The sequence below is a fragment of the Rhododendron vialii genome, chromosome 4a (genome assembly GCF_030253575.1).
Source record: "Rhododendron vialii isolate Sample 1 chromosome 4a, ASM3025357v1".
In the NCBI taxonomy this organism is placed as follows: Eukaryota; Viridiplantae; Streptophyta; class Magnoliopsida; order Ericales; family Ericaceae; genus Rhododendron; species Rhododendron vialii.
The window spans coordinates 43,818,121-43,842,082 of record NC_080560.1 but is presented as its reverse complement, the minus strand read 5'-3'; the positions used below and the strand labels follow the sequence as shown (position 1 = coordinate 43,842,082).

The window sequence follows — 23,962 nt, the reverse complement described above, 5'->3', positions numbered from 1 at the left end:
TCATTGGTTTGTCTCAACGAGAGGAATCAAAAGAATATAAAATTGTTACTTTTATCCAAAATATTGAATTTCTCAAAATATTTGGTAAAAGTCTTAATTTTTTACTTTTTCAATTCCTCTTATCGAGACGAACGAATAATTCAAAAAAGTTTGATAGAAAATTAGCAAATGTAAAACCTTTTAAATAAGGACAAAATCTCAAAGTGAAACGGGTACAAAGTGTAATGATTTTTGTATTTTATATTTTATAAATAAGAGGGGTAAAGAGTTTGGTGAGGGTAGTATAGGTATTGTAAAAAATATAGTACAATGACATCGGTTTTGTTTGGTTGGGAGTTTAGTTTAGTTTTAGTAGTGGGTGGAGAGAGAAATAATCTTTTCCATCCGTTTTTAACGTTCAATTAACGGAGAGGGGGGTCCCTTGGTATTTTCAGGTAAAGGAGGGGAGGGCAGTGTTATTTCAGAAACCTCAGGGTAGGTTTAGGTTTCTGTTCATGTCAGAAACCTCAGGGTAGGTCAGTGAAATTTGCCCTTGAAAATTTTCTCCATTCTTGAAACCTCCTCTAAAAAATGAACATTGACAAGGTGGCGACACGTGTACTTTCTTGGGGAACAATCGCTGTCCGAATGTGGGTAATTCGGGAAATTCACGTAAAAGATAGTAGTACCACAAATTGCATATCTCGTGAGCGTCGCAGCGAATCTCTCTTTCTCTCTCTCTCTCTCCGCGTCTCTCTTTTCTCTCTCATTTTTCCCACCAAGAAGGCCTGCTACTACTTTTCAAGAGTCTCTCTGTTCTCTCTCTCCAATGTCTACTTTGGCTTATTTGGGTTAGGGTTTCTTAGCCGTGTCCGCTTTGACGAACGAGATGTTGCATAAAACCCTCCTCTCTATGCAAAACCCTCCACTCTATCTCTAACTTCTCCTTGTTGATCTCAAAGGGCTTACTAGGTCAAGCATGGTTTGAATTACCTCTTTCTGGGTAATCCTCACAATATTCCGCTTTCACTTATTGGAGTATTTAGAAATGTTTCATACTTCATTTTACTTTTTTTTACTTGAATTTCAAATGCGCTCATAATAGTTTTCAAATGATAACGAGTTTTTGGATAGATGCATGTAGTCTTTTATTTATTTGTATACATAAGCCATGTATACTTATCTATGTAGTTTAGTGACCTGACGTTTCTGGAGTATTAGATGGTAATTACTGTGAGCGGTATGTTATTCTTATTTGTTGTTAATAGATTTCTGAGTCCTAATTTCAAGTTTGTTGAGTAACTATGGGAGTTTTATGGGCTTTGCCTAGGGGTGTAAACGAGACGAGCCGAGCTTTGTCAAGCTTGAGCTTGGGCTCGAGCCTCTTTAATCGAGCCGAGCTTTTGTAGAATGAGCTGAGCCGAGCTTGAGCTCGAGCTCGTTTACTAAACGAGCCTAGCCCAGCCGAGCTCGCAAGCTGCTCGATTCGTTTACTGCCTTTGCCCCAGCTTTAATCGGGCTCCTTGCTTGTGGATGGTTGGGTTGGTTCCCCAAGATTAGTTGGTATGCACATAAGGTGGCCTAGGACACCTGAGTTTTCGAAAAGGAAAAAAAAAAGGACTATCGGAGTTCTACGTGGTTGCGCCATTTCAGCAGGGAAATTGTAGTTTGGTTATGCTATTGACATTTCATCTATCTTTTGCAAGTTAAGAAGTTTGAGTGTTAGACATTTGAGTGATATGCTTGATGCTGGGGGATGAGTTTGGCCGGATTTTTGTTTCCTTTCTGATTCTTGTAGGCGGGATTATCTGACAAGATGTCGACGTGTCGTCTATTAGAACTTTGGAAGATATATGACATCACATATCTTAATCCTTAGATATGTGAATGCTATACCTTCCTCTATCATATCATTTCCTTTCTCTCTTCGTCGCAACTTACTCGGGAGTGAGAACATTTGGAACCTAATCTGTTTCCAATCATTTTCTTTTGATTGTTAGTTTCATGAAATTCTATGGATGGTGGTTAATTAGGGAATGGTAATTTGTTTACATTTTCAAATAGTTGGTTTCAAAGATCGAAGGCGGAGAATACCGTTAACAATTGCTTATTTTTTGGAGCATTTTCTGGAACTTGCCTGAGGGGATTCATGATTTTTGGGTGGGGTTGATATTCTCCTTTGAAATAGTAGATATTCGGTGCTTATTCATTGTGTACGCTTGTTTTTTTTTCCTTTATGCGGTATTGGTAATTTTGTATAATACATGTGAAACTACCATATGGGTATCCTTTGAATATGAATAAGCGTTTATCCTGGCATTTGAAAATGAGGTTCCTCTTGTTTTAGTTTGCTGTTATATGAATCGTCTTTGATTTTAATCTGGGCTAATGATATTGAGGATTGAAGAGAATTTCATGCAGTCAGCATTTCTCTGATGTGAAACTTTAACTTCAACTAATGATTATATATTTGGAGTTTTTTTTGCTTATACAATACCACCTCTGTTTGGCAGTGGCGGCAGTAGTGGAATGGGAATGTACAGAATTTCTGGTAGAAATAGAGAAGCATATCTGGTAATTCTTCAACAATCGCTTCTCTTTCAATTGCATCATTCCTTATTTTGAACTGTTTTGCCAAGTTTATGTTGTGTGTATCTGTGATACTTTGATAGTAGACTGTAATCACATCGAATACCTTGTCTTTTAGATTCAAGGCACCGAGTCAAACCCTCGTTTAGCAAGTCCACCTCTTGAATCATTTCCCACCATGTATAGCGAAGGAGGCCCAGAGTTTGTAGTTGAACCGGGCTTGTATTACCCTACTGCCACTAACTATGGGTATATCTGTACAGGTATATATGATACTCTATGATATTTTCGATTAGGATGATGATATAGTATTTTTGTTGCCTTAATCATGTTTTACTTTAATGTGATACATCAGGATTTGAATCACCCGGCTATTGGGATGACCACCATAGGTTTTTTGGTCTGGATGGTCAAGAAGTTCAGTACTCGGTTTTTATCTCTCTCTCTCTAGATTTTGATCATTTCATTTGCTGTATTTGTAAATGTTCATTTTTTTTCCTTCTTCAGGGTGCGGAAACTGAAAGTTTGCCATATGTATATTATTCACCTAGCTACGGATATGCAGAGTCTTCATATAACCCTTGCTACCCTTACATTCCTGGTGCTATGCTAGGAGTTGATGACCCATTTATAGGCTCACAACAGTATTACACCATCCCGTCTTATGAAATCCCCATGTATTCTCCTGCTTACTACCCCATGGTATTTCAATCTGAGCCAGAGATCATCTCAAGTAATGGAGCAGCACCCTTAGACACTGGTTCCTTTAGTGAAAAAAGTGTTGATGGGCAAGGACTGAAGAATAAAGTGCCTTCCACACCTGCAAATTTACTAACAGTACCAAGGCCTGCTTCAAATCAGACACGTTCCTCTGCTAGGGTATCAGAAGGCCCTAAAGCTAATGTTGGACCAAGTAAGCTTCCTGCAGCACAGGGAGGCTTTATATCTGGTAGTTTTTCCAGTTCGCCATCGTCACACGTGCTCCAGGTACGTGAGTCCTATATTTCAGTTAAAATCAGGAAAATATTTTTTCTACATGATTAAGCTTAGAAGTTGTACTTCCATGTGCTGTTGGGTATCAAGATTCATTCCAGAGGCCTGCGGTATGCTGGGCAGTGGACACATTGTTGGATCATTAGTGACTTTGAGCATTGTAGTCTTGGTTTGTTACTTCATTCAGGCTGACATAATTTTAAAGCCCCTCTCGTCAGATATATTACGTCCTTCAGGTTTACAATGGTTGGTTTTTTTTTTTTTTCTGAACCATGTAGCACAGCTGTTAAAATCATTTTCTTAGGGTTTTTCTCCAAATTTTGCATTTACAGGGTAGAGGTGCTCAAGCTGTAGATAACATTTCACACGGGAAGACTTCATTCCGACGTGGCCAAATAAAAATGGCATTGTCTTCCAGTACTGGCTTGTCTAAATTCGGATCAAGTGCTAATGGCCAGACTTCAATGGAAAAGAGTCGGTCCAAGTCCTACCATGGCAGAGTTTCAAATGACGTAAATGGAAGTCCAGATGGATCGACTGAACAAAATCAAGGCCCTAGAAGCAACCAATCCAAAAATCATTTCGCTGTTAAAGCCTACACAACCAGAGCTGGAGAGAGCGATGCACAAGGGAACATCATTATTTATACTGATCAACATAACAGGGATGATTTTCCAATAGATTACATGAACGCAAAGTTCTTTGTAATCAAATCATACAGTGAGGATGATGTGCACAAGGGTATTAAATACAGTGTTTGGTCATCGACCCCAAACGGAAACAAGAAGCTGCAGAGTGCATATGAAGATGCCTGTAGAATAGCTGCTGGAGAGAAAAGAGGCTGTCCTATCTTCCTGTTCTTTTCTGTAAGCCACATTCCATTAATTCTGTATTACTGTATTTCCTTCTGAACTATAGTATTCCACAAGCTTGCTTGTTAGACAGCAATCATCGTTTGAAAGATATTCGCATTTCAGTATTTCATTCACTTGCCTTTTTCACTCTGGTAGGTCTTAAGTATTTTTTTATTGTTATCTTCTGGATGCAGGTTAATGCAAGTGGCCAATTCTGTGGTGTTGCAGAGATGACTGGCCCCGTTGACTTCCACAAGGATATGGATTTCTGGCAGCAAGATAAATGGATTGGAAGCTTCCCTGTGAAGTGGCACTTTATAAAAGATGTATCTAATCCCAACTTTCGGCACATCATTTTAGAGAACAATGAGAATAAGCCTGTAACTAATAGCAGAGATACACAAGAGGTATGCTTAGATTGATACCTGATACTTTTCACATTCCAATCATGCACCTTAACTCGGTCCTGCCTGCGAATCTGTATCCTTAAAGTTTCTTGTTTTATGCCATTGTTTTGTTTCTTGATTTTGGTGGAATGCATTTTGTTCAATACACAAACTTAGAGTTGTGTCAGATTATCAAGGTTGTTGAAAAATACAAAGAGAGAAGAATTGATACCAGAATAACATGGAGTGTGCCGGAAACTAGTACATACAAAAGCACCAATTTAATAGATCAGTAAAGATCTTCAAAAAGTGTCCGAATTGATATTTTACTTCACCCAAGCAGCGACCTACTGCAGTCAGTTTTGCTTGGCTGCAGTTCTTTCCCCACCCACAGTGTGGGCAGCGAATTATCTGCGGATCCATTACAAGTCACGTTTGTAATGGTTTTGAGATGTCATGCCAAGTTTTGATGTTAGCTCCTTCAATTTGGCCAATACTCCTTATTGCCTTGGTCTTTGGCTTGAACTGAAAGTGTTTAGATTAGATATTCAAGAGGTTGTTTAGATGGTCTACAGCTGGTCTATGTGTTCATTTTTCTCCTTTTCTGGTGTTTCTCTCTTTCTTCCTCACTATTTTCTCCTCGAATAACCAATTTGCATTTTGGCCTCCAAATGGGTTCTTGAAGCCATTTTCTCCACCGTGCATTCTGATGTTATTTGGTGTCCTTGTTTTTAGTTCTTATTTCAGATGGTATCAATATCTACATAATAAACAATGTGCTCATACTCTGCAATCCGCTTTGATCTTTTTGTTCACTTGGCAATTTTATGATATCAATGTCTACGAGGTAGCACATTTTGGCTCTGCTTGTAAAGCTTTTGACAATCCCTGTTTATGTGCAGATAAGGTATAAACAAGGTATCGAGATGCTTAAAATTTTCAAAAACTACAAATGGAAGACATCTTTACTTGATGATTTCATGTACTATGAAAATCGACAAAAGATCATGCGGGAGGAGAAAACTCGGTTACTGGTCAAAGGCTACGGAAGTTCATTCCTTATTCCTGCATTGGATCCCCCCCGGAAGCACAATTTTCTGTTTGACATGACTTCTGGAGAAGAGCAGAAAACTACCAAGCCTAGTGAACTTAATAGCTCGGATTCTGATGCCAGCAGCCTAAGTATTGCTAAGGGAAATTGTGAGCGCATTGTGGATGAACCAAAAGAGGATTATGCATCTTCAGTGAAGATTGGTTCACTCACAATCAACCGAAAAGAGGCTGTATCTAAAGCAGAAGCTGCATCTAATGTGGCTACAGTAGGAGATACCAAGGCCGTTGACACACTCACAGTCGGCTCGATGCCTGTCAGAGTCAACAATGGCAACTCATCTGGTTTCTTAACAGTTGGGACTATCCCAATCGATCCTCCTAAACCACTGCACCATGAAGCAGATTTTACGAAAAGCGAAACTCATCGTTGATGATGGAATGGTATCTTAGTGTTCGAATGTGTTGGTTCTTGTTCCTTACTAGTAAAAGAATGTGTACTCTTGTTAGGTCAAGTGTTTTACTCCCTCCGTTCAATTATTTAGTTCTTTCTTGAGAATCGTTTTGTTTTGCGAATCAGAAAACAAAAGTACTTTTTTGCATAATTTTTTTGACTTTTTTCGCACCAATTGGAAGACCCTTTAAATTGGTGTGACAAAGATCATAACGTTATGTATGGAAGTGCTTTTTGTTTTGGTAATCAAAACGACACGGTTTCAAAAAAGAAAGATCATGGGATGGATAGAGTAATATAGTTAGTTCCTCTATTTGTTTTTCCTTTTTACAGCCCTTCTTTGGGTTGGTCTGCTGTATGTTCAGCTGTTTCTAATGTCTTGTGTCTTTTTTTATGGGGGATTATGGAGGTGTTTGGCTGATTTAACAGGAATACAGTGTGTCAAATCCTTTCCTTTCTCCCTTTTTTCTACTTTCCTCCAATGTTTAAAGATACACATATGGTTTGCGTTTCCTTTTTCCTTGCCTAGTGGAGTGGAGTATCTTTTTCTCTGTTGTGAACCTACTCAGAAAAAAAGCATAGGCATTTGGTGCATTATTGGTACGGAGTGAAGAGTATTTTTTGTAGAAGATTCCTTTACTATGCAAAGGTGAACTCCAAGTCTAGCTCAAGTGATAAGAGTTGAAGGACTTGGTTTATCTATTATGTACTGTCGGGGGTTCAAATCTTCCTTGCCTGCTAATCCATATGTTTGTTTTTTAGTAGAGTTAAAGGACTTGATTAAGTTTTTAAGATACGGATTATATTATACGTACTATACAATTCGAGTAGTCGATCTCAGCTACTATGAGCATGTTTGTTCAAAAAAAAAGAACTCTAAATTTTGTTCAGGCAAAGGCAATGGATGATTTGGAAGATTATAATTGGGCCAATGATTGTTAAGATGGCTATCTCGGATCACGCGCACTAAGTTACTAACATCTAGTGTTGCACCGAGTTATTGTTTTATTTTTTGAAAATGCAGGTTCTAGGTTTTTTTTTTTTGCTGTACAATAAAGTGTTAGAGATTTATTGTTAGTAATTACAACGGAAGTCGAGCACATCTTCTACGAATCGTTGTAGATAATTCAAACTCAGGATCTCTCCTTTTAAGGAGAAATTATTCATATTTGACAGTTGGTGCCTTTCACCAATCAAGATTTGTCCTCCTGACTTTGTGTCAGATTTTTGCCACATAAGCAATCCCTCTTTGACCCCTCCCTTGACGGAGAAAAGAGGTCACGGAAATGCAACAGGCGTTAGTCTATCTATCTCTTGGCTTTACTTTTTTCTCTCATTTTTTTTTCGAGAGTTTATTCACGACTTTGCTCAATCTTACTTATTCATTTGCGCAATTAATGACTAAAATGTGTTTTCAAATTTGACCAATTTTTTAATCTGGACCGTCCCGAACACTTTTTTCAATTTTGACTAATTTTTAATGTGGATCGTCCCAAACACTTTTGAACGCGCATGATTTAGCATTGTAAATCTTCTTTACGGGACTCCTTTAAAGAAGTTTTCCTCTTTTTTTCTCCATGTTTTGCCGTTTTGCCTTCAATTACTCCTATATCTCTCCATGAGCTCAAAAGACAACTTTGTTTTGTTCTCCTCTGAAAATTCTTTTTCCCAATTTTTTTGACTGTTTTATCATTCCTATTTTTTTTGGCTTGTGATGATATACCCATTCTCTGAAAATTTTGGTATTTTTTATTTTTCATATTTTTATTCATCATGTTACAATTTTTTTGAATTAAACATCTGTCTCTCATGTCTACAAAATAAAGTTGTCTTTTGAGCTCATGGAGAGATATAGGAGTAATTGAAGGGAAAACGGCAAAACGTGGAGGAAAAAAAGAGGAAAACTTCTTTAAAGGAGTCCCATAAAGAAGATTTATGATGCTAAATCATGCGCGTTCAAAAGTGTTTGGGACAATCCAGATTAAAAATTAGTCAAAATTGAAAAAAGTGTTTGGGACGGTCCAGATTAAAAAATTGGTCAAATTTGAAAACACATTTTAGTCATTAATTGTGCAAATAAATAAGTGAGATTGAACGAAGCCGTGAATAAACTCTCCAAAAAAAATGAGAGAAAAAAATAAAGCATGAGAGAGAAAATGTAGAAATTAAAATTGAAAAGACAAGAGATAGATAGACTAACGCCTGTTGCATTTGCGTGACCTCTTTTCTCTGTCAAGGAAGGGGTCAAGGAGGGATTGCTTATGTGGCAAAAATCTAACACAAAGTCAGTAGGACATTTCTTGATTGGTGAAAGGCACCAACTGTCAAATATGATGTGTTGCCCTTGGGGCAACGAATAATTTCTCCCTTTTAAGTGGGAGCGTAAGAAACCAATCACAATAGGCGGTAGGTTCTAGGGTTTAGTTTTTTGTTGGCCAAAGGTTCTAGGTTTTTTTTTTTGTTGTTGTTTTTTTTTTCTAATATTGTATACATCAACGGGATTAGAGGGAGAAGTTAGTGAGTTAGTCCATAAGGAGTTCAGAGACTATTCATAGCCATAAACTCACAAACTACCCATAGCGAGACTCGAAACCCTGGTCTCTCCCATAAGGAAGAGCCAGGATTATGGGAGAGCCAGGAGTCGCCGACTAGATTAGAACTCCATTGGTAAAGGTTCTAGGTTTTTTTGGTTTTTTTTTTGATCCTATAAAGGTTCTTAGTTGGGTTGGGACCCACCATCTGGGTGGTAGTACAGTAACTTGAACGTGGGGAAGAAGTACTGTAACAAGAACCACAATTTTCCAAGCGGTAATAAAGAAGTGGGGTTAAAAACAAGTCCAGTACCGGTTAAGGAAATTGAATTCTACGCTTTTTTTTTTCGGTCTTGCTATTATCAGTCCAATAAGCACACTAGAAAATAAAAAAAATATGTATTTTTGTATATTTTTTTATACCTTTTAATACACATTCACACACTCACTATTGTCAGCCCATTGGACTGATTTTAGAATATTCCTTCCTTTTTTTATATCAACACTCATTTTTTTTGTCTTCTAGCAAAAAAATTGCATACACTTTCAATACTAAAATCCAAAAAAAAGAGTGTAGATGTCAAAAAAAAAGTGTGTAATTCAATTTTCCCGGTTAAAAGGCCGACAACAAATTACGAGGAGCACTAAAAGCTCAGGGCCCAATAATATGGTTTTAGTTTCAATTTTTTAAATAAACTTGTGTGTCATAATTTGCCATGTTTTATTTTTTTTAAGAATCTCAAACAGAAATTAACATCTTTGTAAACACACACTCTAATTAATTGCTCAAATTTATAGTAGTATTACTTTAATGGAGTAGTTTGTTGTTACCTTTAACTTTTATGTTTTGTTTTACTCCTATCTCTTATTAAGGTTTGAACAATATTTGTAGGTCTCATCCAATAAATAATCAAGAATAAAAATTTTGGCATTTACTTTTTCACATGAAAATTTGGAACGAGGAGAAATATGTCAAATGTGACCTCAATATTTGACAATTCCGTTGAGTTGTTTCATACGTGAATTCCACTTCAGCTTGCTTCAGTTTTGAATCAGTGAGCTTAAGTGCGATCCATGACAAAAATCATAATCGTTCATCGCGTAGATTTGCAAAGCAAGCAAATAAAAGATAAGTTGATCCAACATCATGAACTATGCAAACAAACCACTTGTAGAAATAAAAAAAAATTACACACTTTCAGCTGTAAGCATCTTTTATACGATTCAGTTTGTGTTCCACAAATGCAACTTCTTTTACTATTGATATCAGATTTACTAGTTAAAATCTTATGTGAATGACATTCTCCCGATTTCTAATGCGAATTTGCCACCGATAACCCAAAATCAAACCATATTGTAGGATGCAAAATTGGAACCAAGTTCAATGTTATTCGGTTTGTGTTTTGAGAGAAGTTTTTGAGGATAATTAATTGAGAGAGATAAATAGAGAAAATTTATAAGTAACTTTGCGCTGAAATTTTGAGACCCAAAACAAACAAGTGCTTCAGACTTCGTTTTTTCCACCACATATTAGTGTAAGTGCGGTAAAAAAGCGGCCAAGGTCATAAGTTTTCCCAACACTAAGGTCTAAGCTCCAATTCAGTATGAGCTGTGCTACGTGCACAACAGCTTGTACACAGCAGCTGTGCACAGATTCCATTTTCTCCCAGCTCGGGTCGCACAAAGATGATCGGAGCTGCTCATGTTATTCTAAATATGTCGTTTAAGGTCTCTGTAAAAAATGAACTTCGTTTGATATCGTTAGAGGCGTTAACAAAACACTCAAAATCACTTCAGAATTTAGGCCCCGAGCCGGGAGGAAATAGGATCTGTGCACAGCTGCTGTGCACGTAGCTTTTCTGATATTTCTGTGGGCACCGCAACGCCTGCACTATACATTTTCGTGGCACACCATTTGACGGTGTCTAAAAACACCAAATAATTTTCCCTCACGTATTCGTGAGTACCGAAACACGTGACAAGGCAGCATCACAAGGCAAGTAGAAGTGGAATCCGCCGTACTGTGAGACTCCTGTAATCTTCTTGTCCCCTTTCTCAGCTTTCTCTGAAAATCGAATTTAGCCACCGCCGGTGAAAAGTGTATCTCACGCGCCGCTCTAATCAGATTCGACTTCTGTTAGCTCCGCTTGCTGAGGTCACCGGCCTCAATTCTCCGATCAGTTACACCACTCTCTCTCTCAAGGTAAACATTTGTTTTTGGGTGAATTTTGTTGTTTGCTCAAGAAATTTCTTCTCTCGCCTTCTACCTCTACCTGTAGATGCATGAGCTCATATGATACATTCTTGTATGGAGATTTAGTTACTTGAATGTTCAATTTGATATGGTTTCAAAGAATTTATCCGATGCTCAGCTAATTTCTTCCGTTTGTGAATTACATTTGCTCGAAATTGGTATAATTGCGCTTCCCTGCCCTTATTAGTTTCCTACACACACATGCACACATGGGCTGTGAATTGAGACAATGTCATCATCTTCATTCTAACCAGCGAGGAAAAAGACAATATTGCCCTTACTTTGATCAGTGACTTTTTCGAAGTTTATGCCCAAGATGTGAAAAAAACATGCTCTTTAAGTTTTTGAGACCCCTGAGATGGTTGCATGATTGTTAGTGAGCACAGCGACGGGGGTGGAGAGGTAAATACGGTTAAACCTGTGGGGAGATGATCAAAATGGGTGGAAATCCAATCAGAAAAAAGAGTTTTTGTCCCATTCAGTTTCGAATCATTGGATAACTTGGCAAGTCCAGTTCTAAGGCACCAAGTTTTCACATTGTTTAATAGCATCCCGTTGGGGCTTCAAAGCATCACGCATCTGATTAAGACCTTCAGACCCACCAAACAATGTGACACTATGAAATCACTTTTAGTCCCCTGTAAGCTTTAGACCCTGCCAAAAAATTTTCAATTTTCCGTAGCCAGTGCATTGCAGCAACCGTTGAGCAAGGTGTAGCCTTATATCAATCTGCTGGACTCATCGCAAAGACCACTGCCTCCAAAGGCAATTCTCAGTGCCATCGCAGTAGAAATTAGAACTAGGAATCAATGGGCTTAGAGCTTTCCATTCACGAGGGACAGGTCAAGGAGTCTTGCAATCATGCCCACACCTGCTACAATTAGCATCAGTTGGTAAGTTTGGATCCATTGGGACGTACTAGTTATAAGGAATCGTTCATAGCCAGCCATAGAGAAAAGGGAAACCTTTTGTGGTCCTGTCACTTTCCCTATTAGCCACTTTCTCTTCTCGGGATCAGGATTAAATGTCAAGGACTGCAAATCAGCAGATTTATCGTGCAAATTCTAGAAAGAACCCCACCAAATCATGGGGCCTGGATTGGTTGATGAAGGCTCAATCCAAACACATTTATTTTATTTCCCCAATTTTTTGTTATGTGAAATTATTCCAAACAGTACGCACTCAGTATTTTAAACAAAGGCTGGAGTATTGTGAGTAGAAGGTGGATTCGTTAAATTTTTTGTTACCAGTGGTAGGATTGCATCCATCTTCTATGGTGGTTTTCGGTTTTCCACTCATTGCCACAGATTAAGACGCTTTATCATAATATAAAATTGTAGCTTTCTTCATGCGTTCAGAACCCCAAGTCTTGACTCAGAGTTGCATCTTTTACTCAGAGTTTGTATGGAAAAGAATTGTCCACTGGTTTGATGCAACCTAAAAATTTTCAACCTCATCATTTTATTCCTTTCCCTTACCCGGGGAGGGCTGCACTTGTATTAGTAAATTTGTTTCCAACCAGCCATTGTGCATCAGGCATCGTATACATTCAGTGTAGTCTCATGCATCGTTATGCTGATTATGATTGTTTCTTTTGCAGAGACTTAATGCAGTTTTCACTGCATTAGATTTGATGATCAGTGATTGGATGCACCATCTTGATTCGAAAATTGTCAGAACGTCAGCAATAACACACTCCATCTCTTATTTTGGTTTTGTGGTTTGGGATACCATATTTTCCAGACAAACACAATTCATTAGGACTTCATAGTTAGCCTAGTCACCATGCCAAATTTTGAGAGAACCATGCCAAAGATTGAGGTTCCGGATTTAGAATTGCCGTTGGAGAACATGCACTCAAGGCCTATTGGGGTACGCCTTCTTCTTGGAGATAATTTATTAGTGCCATCTTAATTTGGATCCGTCCAATTTTTAATTTAACTTTTATGCATTCTTGTTGTATCAACTCTATTAAATTTCACACTATATTTATCATTGCGGGTTAGGAATTATAGGGTCACTGCTACAGTTCTGTGGTCACTTCCATGAAGTATTAGTGGTGCTCAAGGAACATCATCATTTGAAAAGCTTTAAGACACAAACAACATTGGCAAAACACATTGAAAAGTATGAATAGCAATCGTTGTGTCACTCATTTTGTACCGCTTAGAACTTTGAACAAAAGATGCTGGATAGAAGAGAAAATGCTAAAGATGATTACCATGGAGGCAAAAAATATCTATAAGGTTTTTGCCTCTTTAGAAACTTTTCTTCTCCATCTTCTACAGAAAGAAACCTTTCCCATGGAAGCTATTTTATTGGGCAACAACTATTTAGAGGCTGTTATCTCAAAGCATGATATTGCCTGTTTTCTCAGGAGCTACTTGGTTTCACTAGGCATCCTGACAAAACTATGGACAGGTCGAGTAAGGGGAGCCTTCACAGTTTTTATATCTAATCTATATAGCAAGGCTCTCACGTGAAATAAATTTGTCATTCCTCTGGACTGTAATTGCTTTTTCTGCCACATTTGCCGTAATTTTTGTGTCATTAGACACTTGTGATCATTTATTTTTTTTGGCAGAAGTTAGAAAATGGATGGTAACTTTTACTCCTGATAATTCAGTATTCTTATGTCTCTTCTTCTTTGTTGTTAAAATTTATTCTAGGAGAATGTTGCAAGCTCATCGGGGAGCAATTTAAGATCGTCTTTCATAGCAATGGGATTCACACAATCTCTTGTTAACAAAGTTATTGAAGAAAAGGGTAATTTATGTTGCGCACAAAAGCACTTTTTAACATTGTTTACCTCCAATCCATTTAATCCTTAACCAAGAAAGTGTACCACTGTCTTTGATGGTCTTGATCATAAAGAATGTTTTTTTTCCTTTTCACTCTAGGTGAAGACGATGTTGACTTAATACTGGAGACCCTTTTTGCATATTCTGTAAGTGACCCTTTCTTGTGTGCAATAAACACCTAAACTTAATTTTCTTCAGTCGGCATAGAATATTTGAAATATATCTGTAATGACACATGGGATGAAACAGGCTCGTCAGAATCCACAATCTGAATCTTCTGATTCTCTGGATGGCTTATTTAGTGACAACAAGGATGATATCACCGCAGAAAGTCATCCGCAAGTGGTATTTGCTGCCATCTCGGTTGTGGAACGCTATTATCTTCTTTGGTTTCTATCTTTGCATGGGAAGATGTGGTGTTTTTTCAGACCAATTTCTATACATCATATAAGATTTTCTTTCTTTACGATGGACTTATTGTCCCCCAATCCTGTTCCTTTCTATTCACTCCCAATAAGAATCTTATTTTGTTGATTAATGGCAATCTTTTTATTGTTTCTCAACCATATGATCTTAATTCACAAATATAGAGACTCCGCGACAGCTAGAATGCTTAGTTATCCACGTCTTTTATGTCAAATTTTGTGGAAGTGAGCAGTATGAATTTTCAACCAAAATACATTCAGTACAAGCTAAACCAGAACTCGCAAGGATATTCTCCTTATAGTTATAATTCCTCTCTGTGGCCAAAGTAAGGAAAATTATCAAAAGATTGTATTTTAAGTTTTCAATTATATTGCTCTTTGTCTGATGCGAAGTATTTGGAAGGATATGATAAATGACTGCTCTCATATGAAACAGGTTCTTCGGAAACCATATTCAGAATCATCAGATTCTCTGGACAGCTTGTTTGGTGATGATAAGGACACAAGCTGTTCCCCCAACATTGCAGGGGTTATATGTCCAAAAGAGGTGCATTAGGAATGACGTTTGTGCTATTGTTATGCTCTTTTGCTTTGAATTTATTGAGTATTTGTCTTTTATGGAAATGGGAGTAGATATAATCACTCTTTGAGTGTTTTTGTTAAGTTTCTGAATTGCTTAAGTTATCTGTGATTTGGCCTAATCCCCAAACCAATGCAGGAGCCTGACATTCTTGATGGAGGTAATGATGACAGAAGAGCATCATTGCTAATGATGAATTTTTCAATCGACAAAGTCGATTTTGCAATGAACAAACTTGGTATGCAAATATTTCTGCTGGAGGAATTCTTTCTTTTTGCCTGCCTATGGTTATGCATCAGCATGGGCTTACCTTATGATTTGTTTGGGAACCCTCGACCAAACGAAATTTCACATAGAGTCGACCAGGATTCTCCTTACCATATTGATCTGCATATTTTTGCTCTTCCATTTGACCAGATTAACTTATGATGCTTTATGTCACATGTGAATCTTATTGTAACTGTCTTGCTTTCAGTAAACTTTCACGAGTGTGTGAATGATACTTGCTTTCCATACAATTGTTTTGTAGCCTTATGAACTTCATGTGTAGATTTTCGGTGGTTATATAATTGCACAACAGGGGTTCATATTTGAACATGTGCTCATATTTCTATGCATATTCCTCCACAAAAAGAAACCTACGATTTATGTCTGTCAATATAAGTGTTATTTCCTGTGACCTAACCTGTTGATCATTTGTTGTCTGGGGCTGGGGTACACTGTCTCCATGTTTTTGTTACGCGGAAGACCATTAGGGTTAATAAAACTTTTTCCTGCACCTTTGTACTTACTGTTGTAACATGTAGAAACTTTATATCCATCTCAAAACCAATTGGCAATGAGTGGAGAGATCCCAAATGTTATTAAGTGATCACCCATTCCACTCCCAAGCAATGTGGGATTTTATTTCCTTAACATCCCCCTCACGTGCAACCGCGTTTGAGATCTGTCACGTGTGGCCACTTTTGGATCCTATCATCGTGCAGCCTTTTTGCTGGTCTGTCATCGTGGGGTGTGGATAGTGAATTTTTAAAATGTGGGGTGGAATGGGCCCCGCTTTGATACCATGTAGAAACTTTATGTCCATCTCAAAACCAATTGGCAATGAGTGGAGAGGTCCCAAATATAATTAAATAATCACCCATTCCACTCCCAAGAAATGTGAGATTCTATTTCCATAACATAACAAGTGTGGAGTTGTGAGATTGACTTTGTTCATTCTCATGTGGTGTACAGGTGGAGATGCTCCTATCAGTGAACTAGTAGACTTTATCTTTGCTACTCAGATTGCTGAAAGCCAAGGACATGATAACACACACCATGGAAACGAAGGAACAATCGAGGTCTTTGATGATTGTTTCATTGTTATATTCTCTTGAATTGCACATATGCATACATTACACTTTTGGTTAAGCAACAATAGTTTCAAGCTCCATACTTTAGAATGGTGAAGTACTGGCTTATGCTTGTGGTTTACTGCAGTCTGAAGCAATGGTTTTATTTGGCTAACGTGTTGTTACCATCTCATAATTGAGAGCGCTGCAAATGGTACAATTTATGTCCATGTTGGGTAGAGAAAATATAAAAATTTGGAAAACTTGGAACACATATTATTCTCGTACTATATAGGCTAAGCAATGGTATGAATGTAGGGACATGTATAGCCTGATCTGTTTAGACTAAGCAACGGTTGCCACATCTGTTTACTTTGTTATTTATTGAGGTAGTGGATGCTTAGACTAATATAGCCTGATCCTACCTCTAGAGCAATGTGGTTGGGTATGTTTTAGCTGCATGATGCTAAGTATTGTTTATTGAAGTAGTGGATGCTTAGAGTATTATAGCCTGATCCTACCTCTGGGGCGATGTGGTTGGGTATGGTTTTTAGCTGCATGATGCTAAGTGTTTACTTTAGCAACCGGATTATGTAACTATGCATTCATGCATTTCCATCTTGTCATAGATCATTTAATTAGTCTGTTGTCAATTACCCTATGGCCTATGGTTACACTAAAATAGAAAATCCACAGGAAGCTTCTACTGAATCCTTGTTTGGGACTATGGACAAGACACTACGTTTGCTTGAAATGGGATTCTCCGAAAATCAAATTTCTGCAGCAATTGAGAAGTATGGTGAGTTATCAAGAAATCAGTATTTCAATATACATCACTTTTCATTAGCCCTTTGGGTGCTATTTTTTTTACAGCAACTTATATTGTTCAAATTTTCTTTTCTTCAGCTTCTTAAATTTTTTACCTTTACATCTTGTCTTTGTTCTTCCGATTCTTTTTATCATATACTTTTCTCCAATTTTTTTTTTTCCTTCAAGGACAACTGACCATTTTTAGCTACTGATACTCTTTCTGTTTTGTGCCTTTCTATTTTCTCTTTTGGTTGTCCTTAGTTCATGCTGAATTGGCTCCTATTGGTTTCTTGCATATTACATCAATTCCAGTTGCTTAGGTCTTAGTGTTCTGAATCTCTGATGCTCTCAGCTGAATATATTCCCCTATGATTTATTATAACTTACTGGTCACATAAATAACAAGTACTAAAAGACGTTTGAAATCAATCTGGTACACGATGTTCTGCATTAACAATGTTGAAACCATATGCAGTGCTGAAGTTCTTTTACCACTTTTTAGGTCGCTTTTTATGTCATGACTCTTTTCACTCCAAATATCAACATCTCTTTCCAGGAGAAAGGTTATTTTCCAAGTTTTACCATTGAGATGCACTCCTCTCTGGAAAACATTGTCATTCTGCTCCTGATACTTACGACAACTTTTTTTTTGAACAGCGATACTTATGACAACTGTCTTTACATCACAAGCTTCCTATAAAATCTTTGTTGGCTGTCTTTATATTAGAAGAGAAACCTTGCAATGAAGTCCATTCTCCCCTAGACAGAGAACATGAAGGAAGTATTAAAGCTGAGAGCTACATGATAATGCAATAAAAGATGAAATGGACCCTAGGCCAGTATAACACATTCTCATCGAGACCTACAAATCACTGGCTCCGGTTATTGAAATGGAGCTGCGGGAGGACCATTTTATGAGAGGACTTGGTTCCATTGGGACTTCAAGTATTTCTAACTTGATAGGATTGGATTTCAATATGAAAATGAAGATTTTTTCACTCCAAAAACTCCTTTTTATAACCAAATTAGACTGATAGAGAAACTTCTGATATAAAACTTGACCCATAAGGCTAAAACTTGAAGCAATGGGCATCAAACCAAGCCATCATGCTTGAATGTTTCATTAACTATGTTTAGTTTGCGCTTCTCATGTACTGCCTGTAGATAGAGGTGATGTCTGTTTAATTTGCCTTCTAAGAACCTACGTCCTTCCTTAGATGTCCTTTTGTAGCTCATTTATATTATGAAATTATGTAATCACATTCTTGTTCCCAACATAAATTGTCTCTCTTTTTTGATGGTACCATCTCTTTTAAGAATGTGACTAACTGTTGGTTTCCTAAGAATTTTGCTAATTTGTACTTAATAGTCATGTCATCCATGTTCTTGGTCAGGCATGCATAAACAGTTTGCTGCCAACTCTTCTGTTATGTCTTTCAGGTTCGGAAGTTCCAATTACCGAACTTGCCGGCTCAATTTGTGGTGATGAAATTGCTGGTCCTTGCAATGCCAGTTACAAGGTTCTTATCCTCTTGTATTATCATTTAAGTTTGTTTTACTGACATTCTCATTTGCTTAGTATAAACATACTGCTAAACTTTCGCTGTCTTTCTAATGACCATTCAATAAGTGTTCTCAGAAGTATTGATAAGCATGCTCTCTGTGATTTAAGTTACCGGACAAGATCTTGCAACTCTAGCGATGTTAATGCTTTCGTTTTGACAGTTCTAATGAATCTCCTTTTAGCCAAAAGCAGCTTTGGAATTTTATTTTATTTTTTGATGAGAAAATGCTTGCAAGATCTGAGACCACAAATTGAAATGAGAGCTCAATTTTGTTTTGCTTCCAAATTTTCTTGTTAGCTTTGTATCTGAGTATGCTTTAGTCTTGTGTAATGCAATTACTATTGGCAATTTTATTGCTTTTTGGTTCTCTCTTGCTGAATGTGGTAATGTGGACATACATGCTCTTGTTACTTCTATTGGCTGGTTTACTGACACGAATACTTTTTGGTTTCTTGCAGCAACCTTTCAGCTCTTTCAGCAGGAATTATTCAAGTACTCGACCCAATTATAGGTCATGGGCTAGAGGGGTGAGAGATGATCTAGGAAGCTGTTCTTTTGATCCAATGAAAGTAAAGACTGAGGAATCTAGTGGAGGAGCTGTTTCTGATGATTTGGACATTGACTTGGGGAAGTACAAAGGAAAAAGGCCAAAAGAGGAATATATTGATGAGTTATGCAATTTGAAGAGGCCAAAACAAGAGTATGATGAAGATTTGAGCAGTTCTCTTGGACCAATTTTGTTAGAAGCAAGAAAAGTGGCGTCTAATTCCAGCAGCTTTCGCATGCCTGTACCCCAAAGAGAGCGTGGCCGTAAAACAGGACGAATGGAAGAATTTGAAATGTCTGCTAAACTTTCCCGGACAATGTCATCGAGAAGTGTTGATCAAATGGTATCTAAGCATCCATATTTCTTCTATGGAAATGTTATGAATTTGTCTCAAGACTCTTGGATGAAGATAACACAGTTTCTATATGCGATGGAGCCAGAATTTGCGAACAGCCAGTTATTTTCGGCCTTGAGTAGGAAGGAAGGCTATGTACACAATCTTCCTTCTGAGAATAGGTTTCACATTCTTCCGAAGCCTCCAATGACTATACAAGAAGCAATACCGCATACAAAGAGATGGTGGCCATCATGGGACACAAGGAAGCAATTGGGCTGCATCAGTTCGGAAATCTCTGGGGTTTCACCTTTGTGCGATAGGCTTGGAAAGGTATTAACTAATTCCAGAGGGTTACTTTCAGTGGAGCAGCAGAGAGACATCCTCTATCAGTGCCGGACAGCCAACCTTGTTTGGGTTGGCCATAATAAACTGGGCCCCATGGAGCCAGAACATCTGGAGCGAATACTGGGATACCCGTTGCATCACACTCGTCCTTTTGAGTCGAGTCTAAGGGAAAGACTTCAATCTCTCAAAAACTGCTTTCAAACAGACACATTGGGTTACCATCTGTCCGTTTTAAAATCTTTGTTTCAGGGAGGGATTACTGTATTTTCAGTTTACAGTGGAATTGGCGGTGCTGAAATTTCTCTGCACCGTCTGGGCATTCACTTAAAGGGTGTAGTTTCAGTGGAGCCTTGTGAGACGAAGCGGAAAGTACTCAAGAAGTGGTGGCAGATTACTGGTCAAACTGGAGAATTGGTTCAGATTGAGAGCATTCAAAAACTAGCTAGTAACAAGCTCGAGGACCTAATTGCAAAGTTCGGTGGTTTTGACTTTGTAATTTGTCAGAACTCCTACACTCACTCGTCAAAAGTTCCTACAACGGCTACGAATAGCGACAGCCTTGGAGATTTTGACTTCTCGTTGTTTTATGAGTTTGTTCGTATTTTGCAACGCATCAGGAATACGATGGAGAGAAGCCGGTGACTTGTTCCCCTTTGTGCTTGCTTTAGGACACCTGTTTTGGTCAATTTGTTGATAATTTTCTTTTCTATGTACTTGGTCTATTTAGACACTGATTGCAAACAATACTCTGGTTATCGAGCTCGTTGAGAATTTGACTAATCTTGTCTGTAGTGTCTTGCCATTCACAAGACTAACCATTTGGTACAAGTGCAACTCTCTACATGTGGTGGATCAATAATGCTACCTCCACAACTTTTTACCACAATCAGCCACAATTGCTTGCCTGTTTGTTTTGGTGTTTTTCTTCTTGGACCCTTGATACACAACAGTTGTGGTTTCTTGCTTGTTTTGGGAGAAATGCACCGCACCAATCATCAGTTGACAACTCCTTTTGGATTGCAATAGCGATGTATGTCATGAATGACACTTTTAGCATTCAAGGTTCATTCAGGATTGAGGAAAAATAATCCGGAAGTGTAACGATGTATCTTGTGAAGTCCATGATGTATCTTGTGAAGTCCATGAACGCAGCCCGACAAAATTTGACGGGTGGAATTGGGTGATGGGGAAGTGGTTCTGCTCTGGTGGAGGGAAGAGGCGGTGACGAGTGAGTAATCGCGTGGAGCAAAGCTCCCCTTTTTTTTTTTGGCGATTCAACAGCTTCTGGTCAATAACTACTCAGACGCCATACAACTAGAGATGAATAAACCACCAAACATAGATGATGCGTCCGTACTAACGCTACACCAGGAATTCTTGTCGTGGACCCAAAACAAAGAAATACAAATCAAGCTACACTCCTACTTTCAGTGACAGTTAATCGCAAATCAAACCAATTCATGCAACGTGTAGCCACCATGAGTCAAAATAAGTAGCATTTGAATGGGAAAGCAGACAAAAGGAGTTCTCTGTGAGCAACTCATCCCTATATAAATTCACTATAATTGCTTGCTAAGTTTCAAGCTACTATTCAACGACTGAGTCAAAAAATCTCGCATAAGCGTAACCCTTGAACATAATTAGGATATAAATTTACGGTGTTGGAAAACAATCGGACACAACTCACCTTTCAGAGAGAGAGAGAGAGAGTACAAAACATTCTTGTTACCAGGGAATAACACAAAGCTACATGAATGTAACAATCAACTCTTAGCTTGACATGCTAATCTACCAACCAGTCAGCTGAACGCAAATCTCAAATTATAACAATTCATACGAGTCTAAAGTGATATACTAAATACAAGATACCATACTCCACACAGCGTATATTATAAGCACACACTCTTAGAAAGTATTCTTAGGGGATCATAAGAAGTACTCAAAAGTCACAACTCAAATTCAGCACCTTTGCAACTTGACTATTCTAATGGCATGTCTAAAGTTGCTACTTGACTATTCTTTGACCATAAAATGGCTTGGATGGGGACAATCAAGACAGAATTTGTAATCGTATATCGCAAGTCGGCCAATGATACAGTTGGCGTGATAAACATGAGAGCACGGCATGCGACCAACCACCGTACCTGCAGAAAACTTGCCTGCACAAATCAAACAAGATTTGGGCGCCGAAGGCAAATCCTCAAGCCTCACATACTCCAAGGCTTTGATGTTCGATTTACTTGCAGTCGAGTGCTCAAAAGCTTCCAGGGAAACATCGTCGCTTGCATAGGCGCCCGGGTAAAATTCTTTCATGATGTCATTTGCACACTCCGAAAAAGTCCGGGCAATCGCCTCTTGCTCACTCTCATTGGGTTCTTGCAAATTCCTAACCACAACTTCCACAGCTATTGGCATCACCTTCTCGAGGACTTCATTGCGGCGTCGTTCCACATTGACTTGCCCAAACTCGATACCTGAGTAGATATCTCTTTCTTGATGCTAGCTGGTATATATTCACATTCGTATCGTACAACGACTAAGAGAAACAAGGACCGTCGCATCCAGGTAGTCAACCGTGGGATAGTGATCCGTGCAATACTCAATCAATTCCCCATGCGAACCCAGCACCGGTGGATCATCGACGTTAATAGCTCTTTCAAGTAGTATATGACGAAGCCTCATATCGATGACAAAGCCACGGTATCCCTCGCGAAGATTGTCGGGGATAATTCCGCTATCCTGCCAGCAACGATAAGAATACCTACCCTCCATGTCGTAACACTTGGATTAGATACACGTACGTTAAAAACTGAAGAAACAGACCAACAAACTGCCCAAGTAAATAGTACTAGTAAATAAAGAAGAAGAAGAAGGTGGAGGTTTGGAAACGTACTACTACGCCAAACAGAACAATGTACTGTAGAATACTCCGTACTAGAATAAATCGAAAGGGAGCGACTGCTTCAAAATTCAAACACATTAGACCATAAGAACGTCACGTCGGTGATGAGACATAAATGTACCTACCGACTCCGGAGAGAGCCGGGGCGTGAAGAACGAAATATTATGAATGCGAACGCAAAAAGAAAACTAAACAAGAAATCACGAGAGACACAACATATACGTAGCGGGCTATGATCCGTAACTCTAAAAAAAACCACAATATGAGAGAGAGATCACCCAAAAGATAATTCCTAAACGTCCATCAAGTCCCCTATTATATAATAATAGGGTGTAAAAACATAAATAACATAATTAATTAACCAACGTGGGACAAACGAGTGGAGCAAACGAATTCTAGGCATTTCCAACAAATACTTCTACTAAAAAGGAGATCAATTTGGGGAATTTATAGGTAGGGGGAGGAGCGACTGCGGGCATTGGGATCCTCTCTCTGTCATGAATCATGAATCATGATCCTCCTTAGACCATTTTCGCTCAGATGATGGAGGAGAACGCATCAGAAGCATGCCTTTTTCGCTCAGATGATGGAGGAGAACGCATCAAAAGAGTCGCCCAGATGATGGAGGCGAACACATCAGAAGACTTGCTCAGATGATGGAGGCAAACACATTAGACGAGTCGGTTCTCTTTTTTACGACAAGTGAAGAGCCGGTTCATTATAAGTTATTTGACTAAAGACGAAGGGTTTTTGCAAGACGACTTAAAGTGCTTTTAAAAGTTTGATGTATTAATGTACTATGTTTTTATACCTTCACATGTTCTTTTGTGAATTTTATCTAGAACTATTTTCTTGTTTTTTGTTAACTATCTTCGTATGGCGCAAATACTATCCTCTCTTTCTATGGTATTTTGAATTAATCTTAGTTTTTATGAACAAAAAATAAAAATTCTAAAGGCTAATGCCTCAACGCCTTGAAGCGAGTGAGGCTTACGCCTCACTTCACGAAAGGTCTAACAGCCTCTCCTTGCGCTTTCGTGCTCTGAACTCTTTGCTAGCGATAGGAGCGAAAGGTTACACTGAAAGGAGATGCGACAAATACCACAGCAATTCGGACCCAAACAGAAACAGCAGTGAAACACAGCAGTCTATCGGCAACAAGCACAATAAGACATTAAAAAACGGAACAAGCTGGAAACGCAAGAAACCCTCCAAGAAACCCACAC

General features: G+C 38.4%; 3 protein-coding genes across 6 annotated transcripts; 2 read left to right on the top strand and 1 right to left on the bottom strand.

Annotated features, from left to right (window-relative positions):
* Positions 1–709: 709 nt before the first annotated feature.
* On the top strand, positions 710–6,772 carry LOC131322551 (YTH domain-containing protein ECT4-like). Of its 2 annotated transcripts, XR_009198887.1 has the most exons (9): positions 710–982; positions 2,493–2,553; positions 2,687–2,831; positions 2,924–2,997; positions 3,076–3,555; positions 3,894–4,427; positions 4,610–4,822; positions 5,704–6,336; positions 6,368–6,772. XR_009198887.1 is itself a non-coding variant. In XM_058353912.1 (8 exons), the coding sequence occupies exons 2-8, from the start codon at positions 2,509–2,511 to the stop codon at positions 6,283–6,285; spliced, it is 2,073 nt and encodes a 690-aa protein (XP_058209895.1). In that variant the 5' UTR covers positions 710–982; positions 2,493–2,508; the 3' UTR covers positions 6,286–6,772. The 2 variants fall into 2 exon arrangements, 1 of the variants encoding a protein (XP_058209895.1); XM_058353912.1 differs by having other exon boundaries at positions 5,704–6,772.
* A 4,027-nt stretch (positions 6,773–10,799) lies between these two features.
* LOC131322324 (probable inactive DNA (cytosine-5)-methyltransferase DRM3) lies at positions 10,800–20,662 on the top strand. 3 transcript variants are annotated; one of them, XM_058353616.1, is made up of 11 exons: positions 10,800–10,991; positions 12,691–12,962; positions 13,760–13,856; positions 13,991–14,037; positions 14,141–14,236; positions 14,753–14,863; positions 15,035–15,134; positions 16,133–16,239; positions 16,927–17,029; positions 18,481–18,560; positions 19,064–20,662. In XM_058353616.1, the coding sequence occupies exons 2-11, from the start codon at positions 12,876–12,878 to the stop codon at positions 20,474–20,476; spliced, it is 2,241 nt and encodes a 746-aa protein (XP_058209599.1). In that variant the 5' UTR covers positions 10,800–10,991; positions 12,691–12,875; the 3' UTR covers positions 20,477–20,662. The 3 variants fall into 3 exon arrangements, with proteins under 3 accessions (XP_058209599.1, XP_058209597.1, XP_058209596.1); XM_058353614.1 differs by having other exon boundaries at positions 10,800–11,016; XM_058353613.1 differs by having other exon boundaries at positions 10,800–11,039.
* Positions 20,663–21,847: 1,185 nt separating this feature from the next.
* On the bottom strand, positions 21,848–22,606 carry LOC131324079 (uncharacterized). The gene is made up of 2 exons (XM_058355902.1): positions 22,388–22,606; positions 21,848–22,333 (listed from the first exon to the last, which is right to left on the bottom strand). Exons 1-2 carry the CDS (start codon positions 22,604–22,606, stop codon positions 21,848–21,850), a joined length of 705 nt encoding a protein of 234 aa, XP_058211885.1.
* Positions 22,607–23,962: the final 1,356 nt, after the last annotated feature.

What these genes read in the sequence shown, in the direction of transcription:
- LOC131322551 (XM_058353912.1), top strand. Translation starts at nt 2,509, where the DNA reads ATGGGAATGTACAGAATTTCTGGTAGAAATAGAGAAGCATATCTG. An exon ending in CTATGGGTATATCTGTACAG is followed by an intron (nt 2,832 to 2,923) that starts GTATATATGATA and finishes GTGATACATCAG; the next exon opens with GATTTGAATCACCCGGCTAT. An exon ending in ATAGCAGAGATACACAAGAG is followed by an intron (nt 4,823 to 5,703) that starts GTATGCTTAGAT and finishes GTTTATGTGCAG; the next exon opens with ATAAGGTATAAACAAGGTAT.
- LOC131324079 (XM_058355902.1), bottom strand. Translation starts at nt 22,606, where the DNA reads ATGGAGGGTAGGTATTCTTATCGTTGCTGGCAGGATAGCGGAATTATC. An exon ending in TTGACTACCTGGATGCGACG is followed by an intron (nt 22,334 to 22,387) that starts GTCCTTGTTTCT and finishes TATACCAGCTAG; the next exon opens with CATCAAGAAAGAGATATCTA.
- LOC131322324 (XM_058353616.1), top strand. Translation starts at nt 12,876, where the DNA reads ATGCCAAATTTTGAGAGAACCATGCCAAAGATTGAGGTTCCGGATTTA. An exon ending in CAGAAAGTCATCCGCAAGTG is followed by an intron (nt 14,237 to 14,752) that starts GTATTTGCTGCC and finishes CATATGAAACAG; the next exon opens with GTTCTTCGGAAACCATATTC. An exon ending in GGGTTATATGTCCAAAAGAG is followed by an intron (nt 14,864 to 15,034) that starts GTGCATTAGGAA and finishes AAACCAATGCAG; the next exon opens with GAGCCTGACATTCTTGATGG.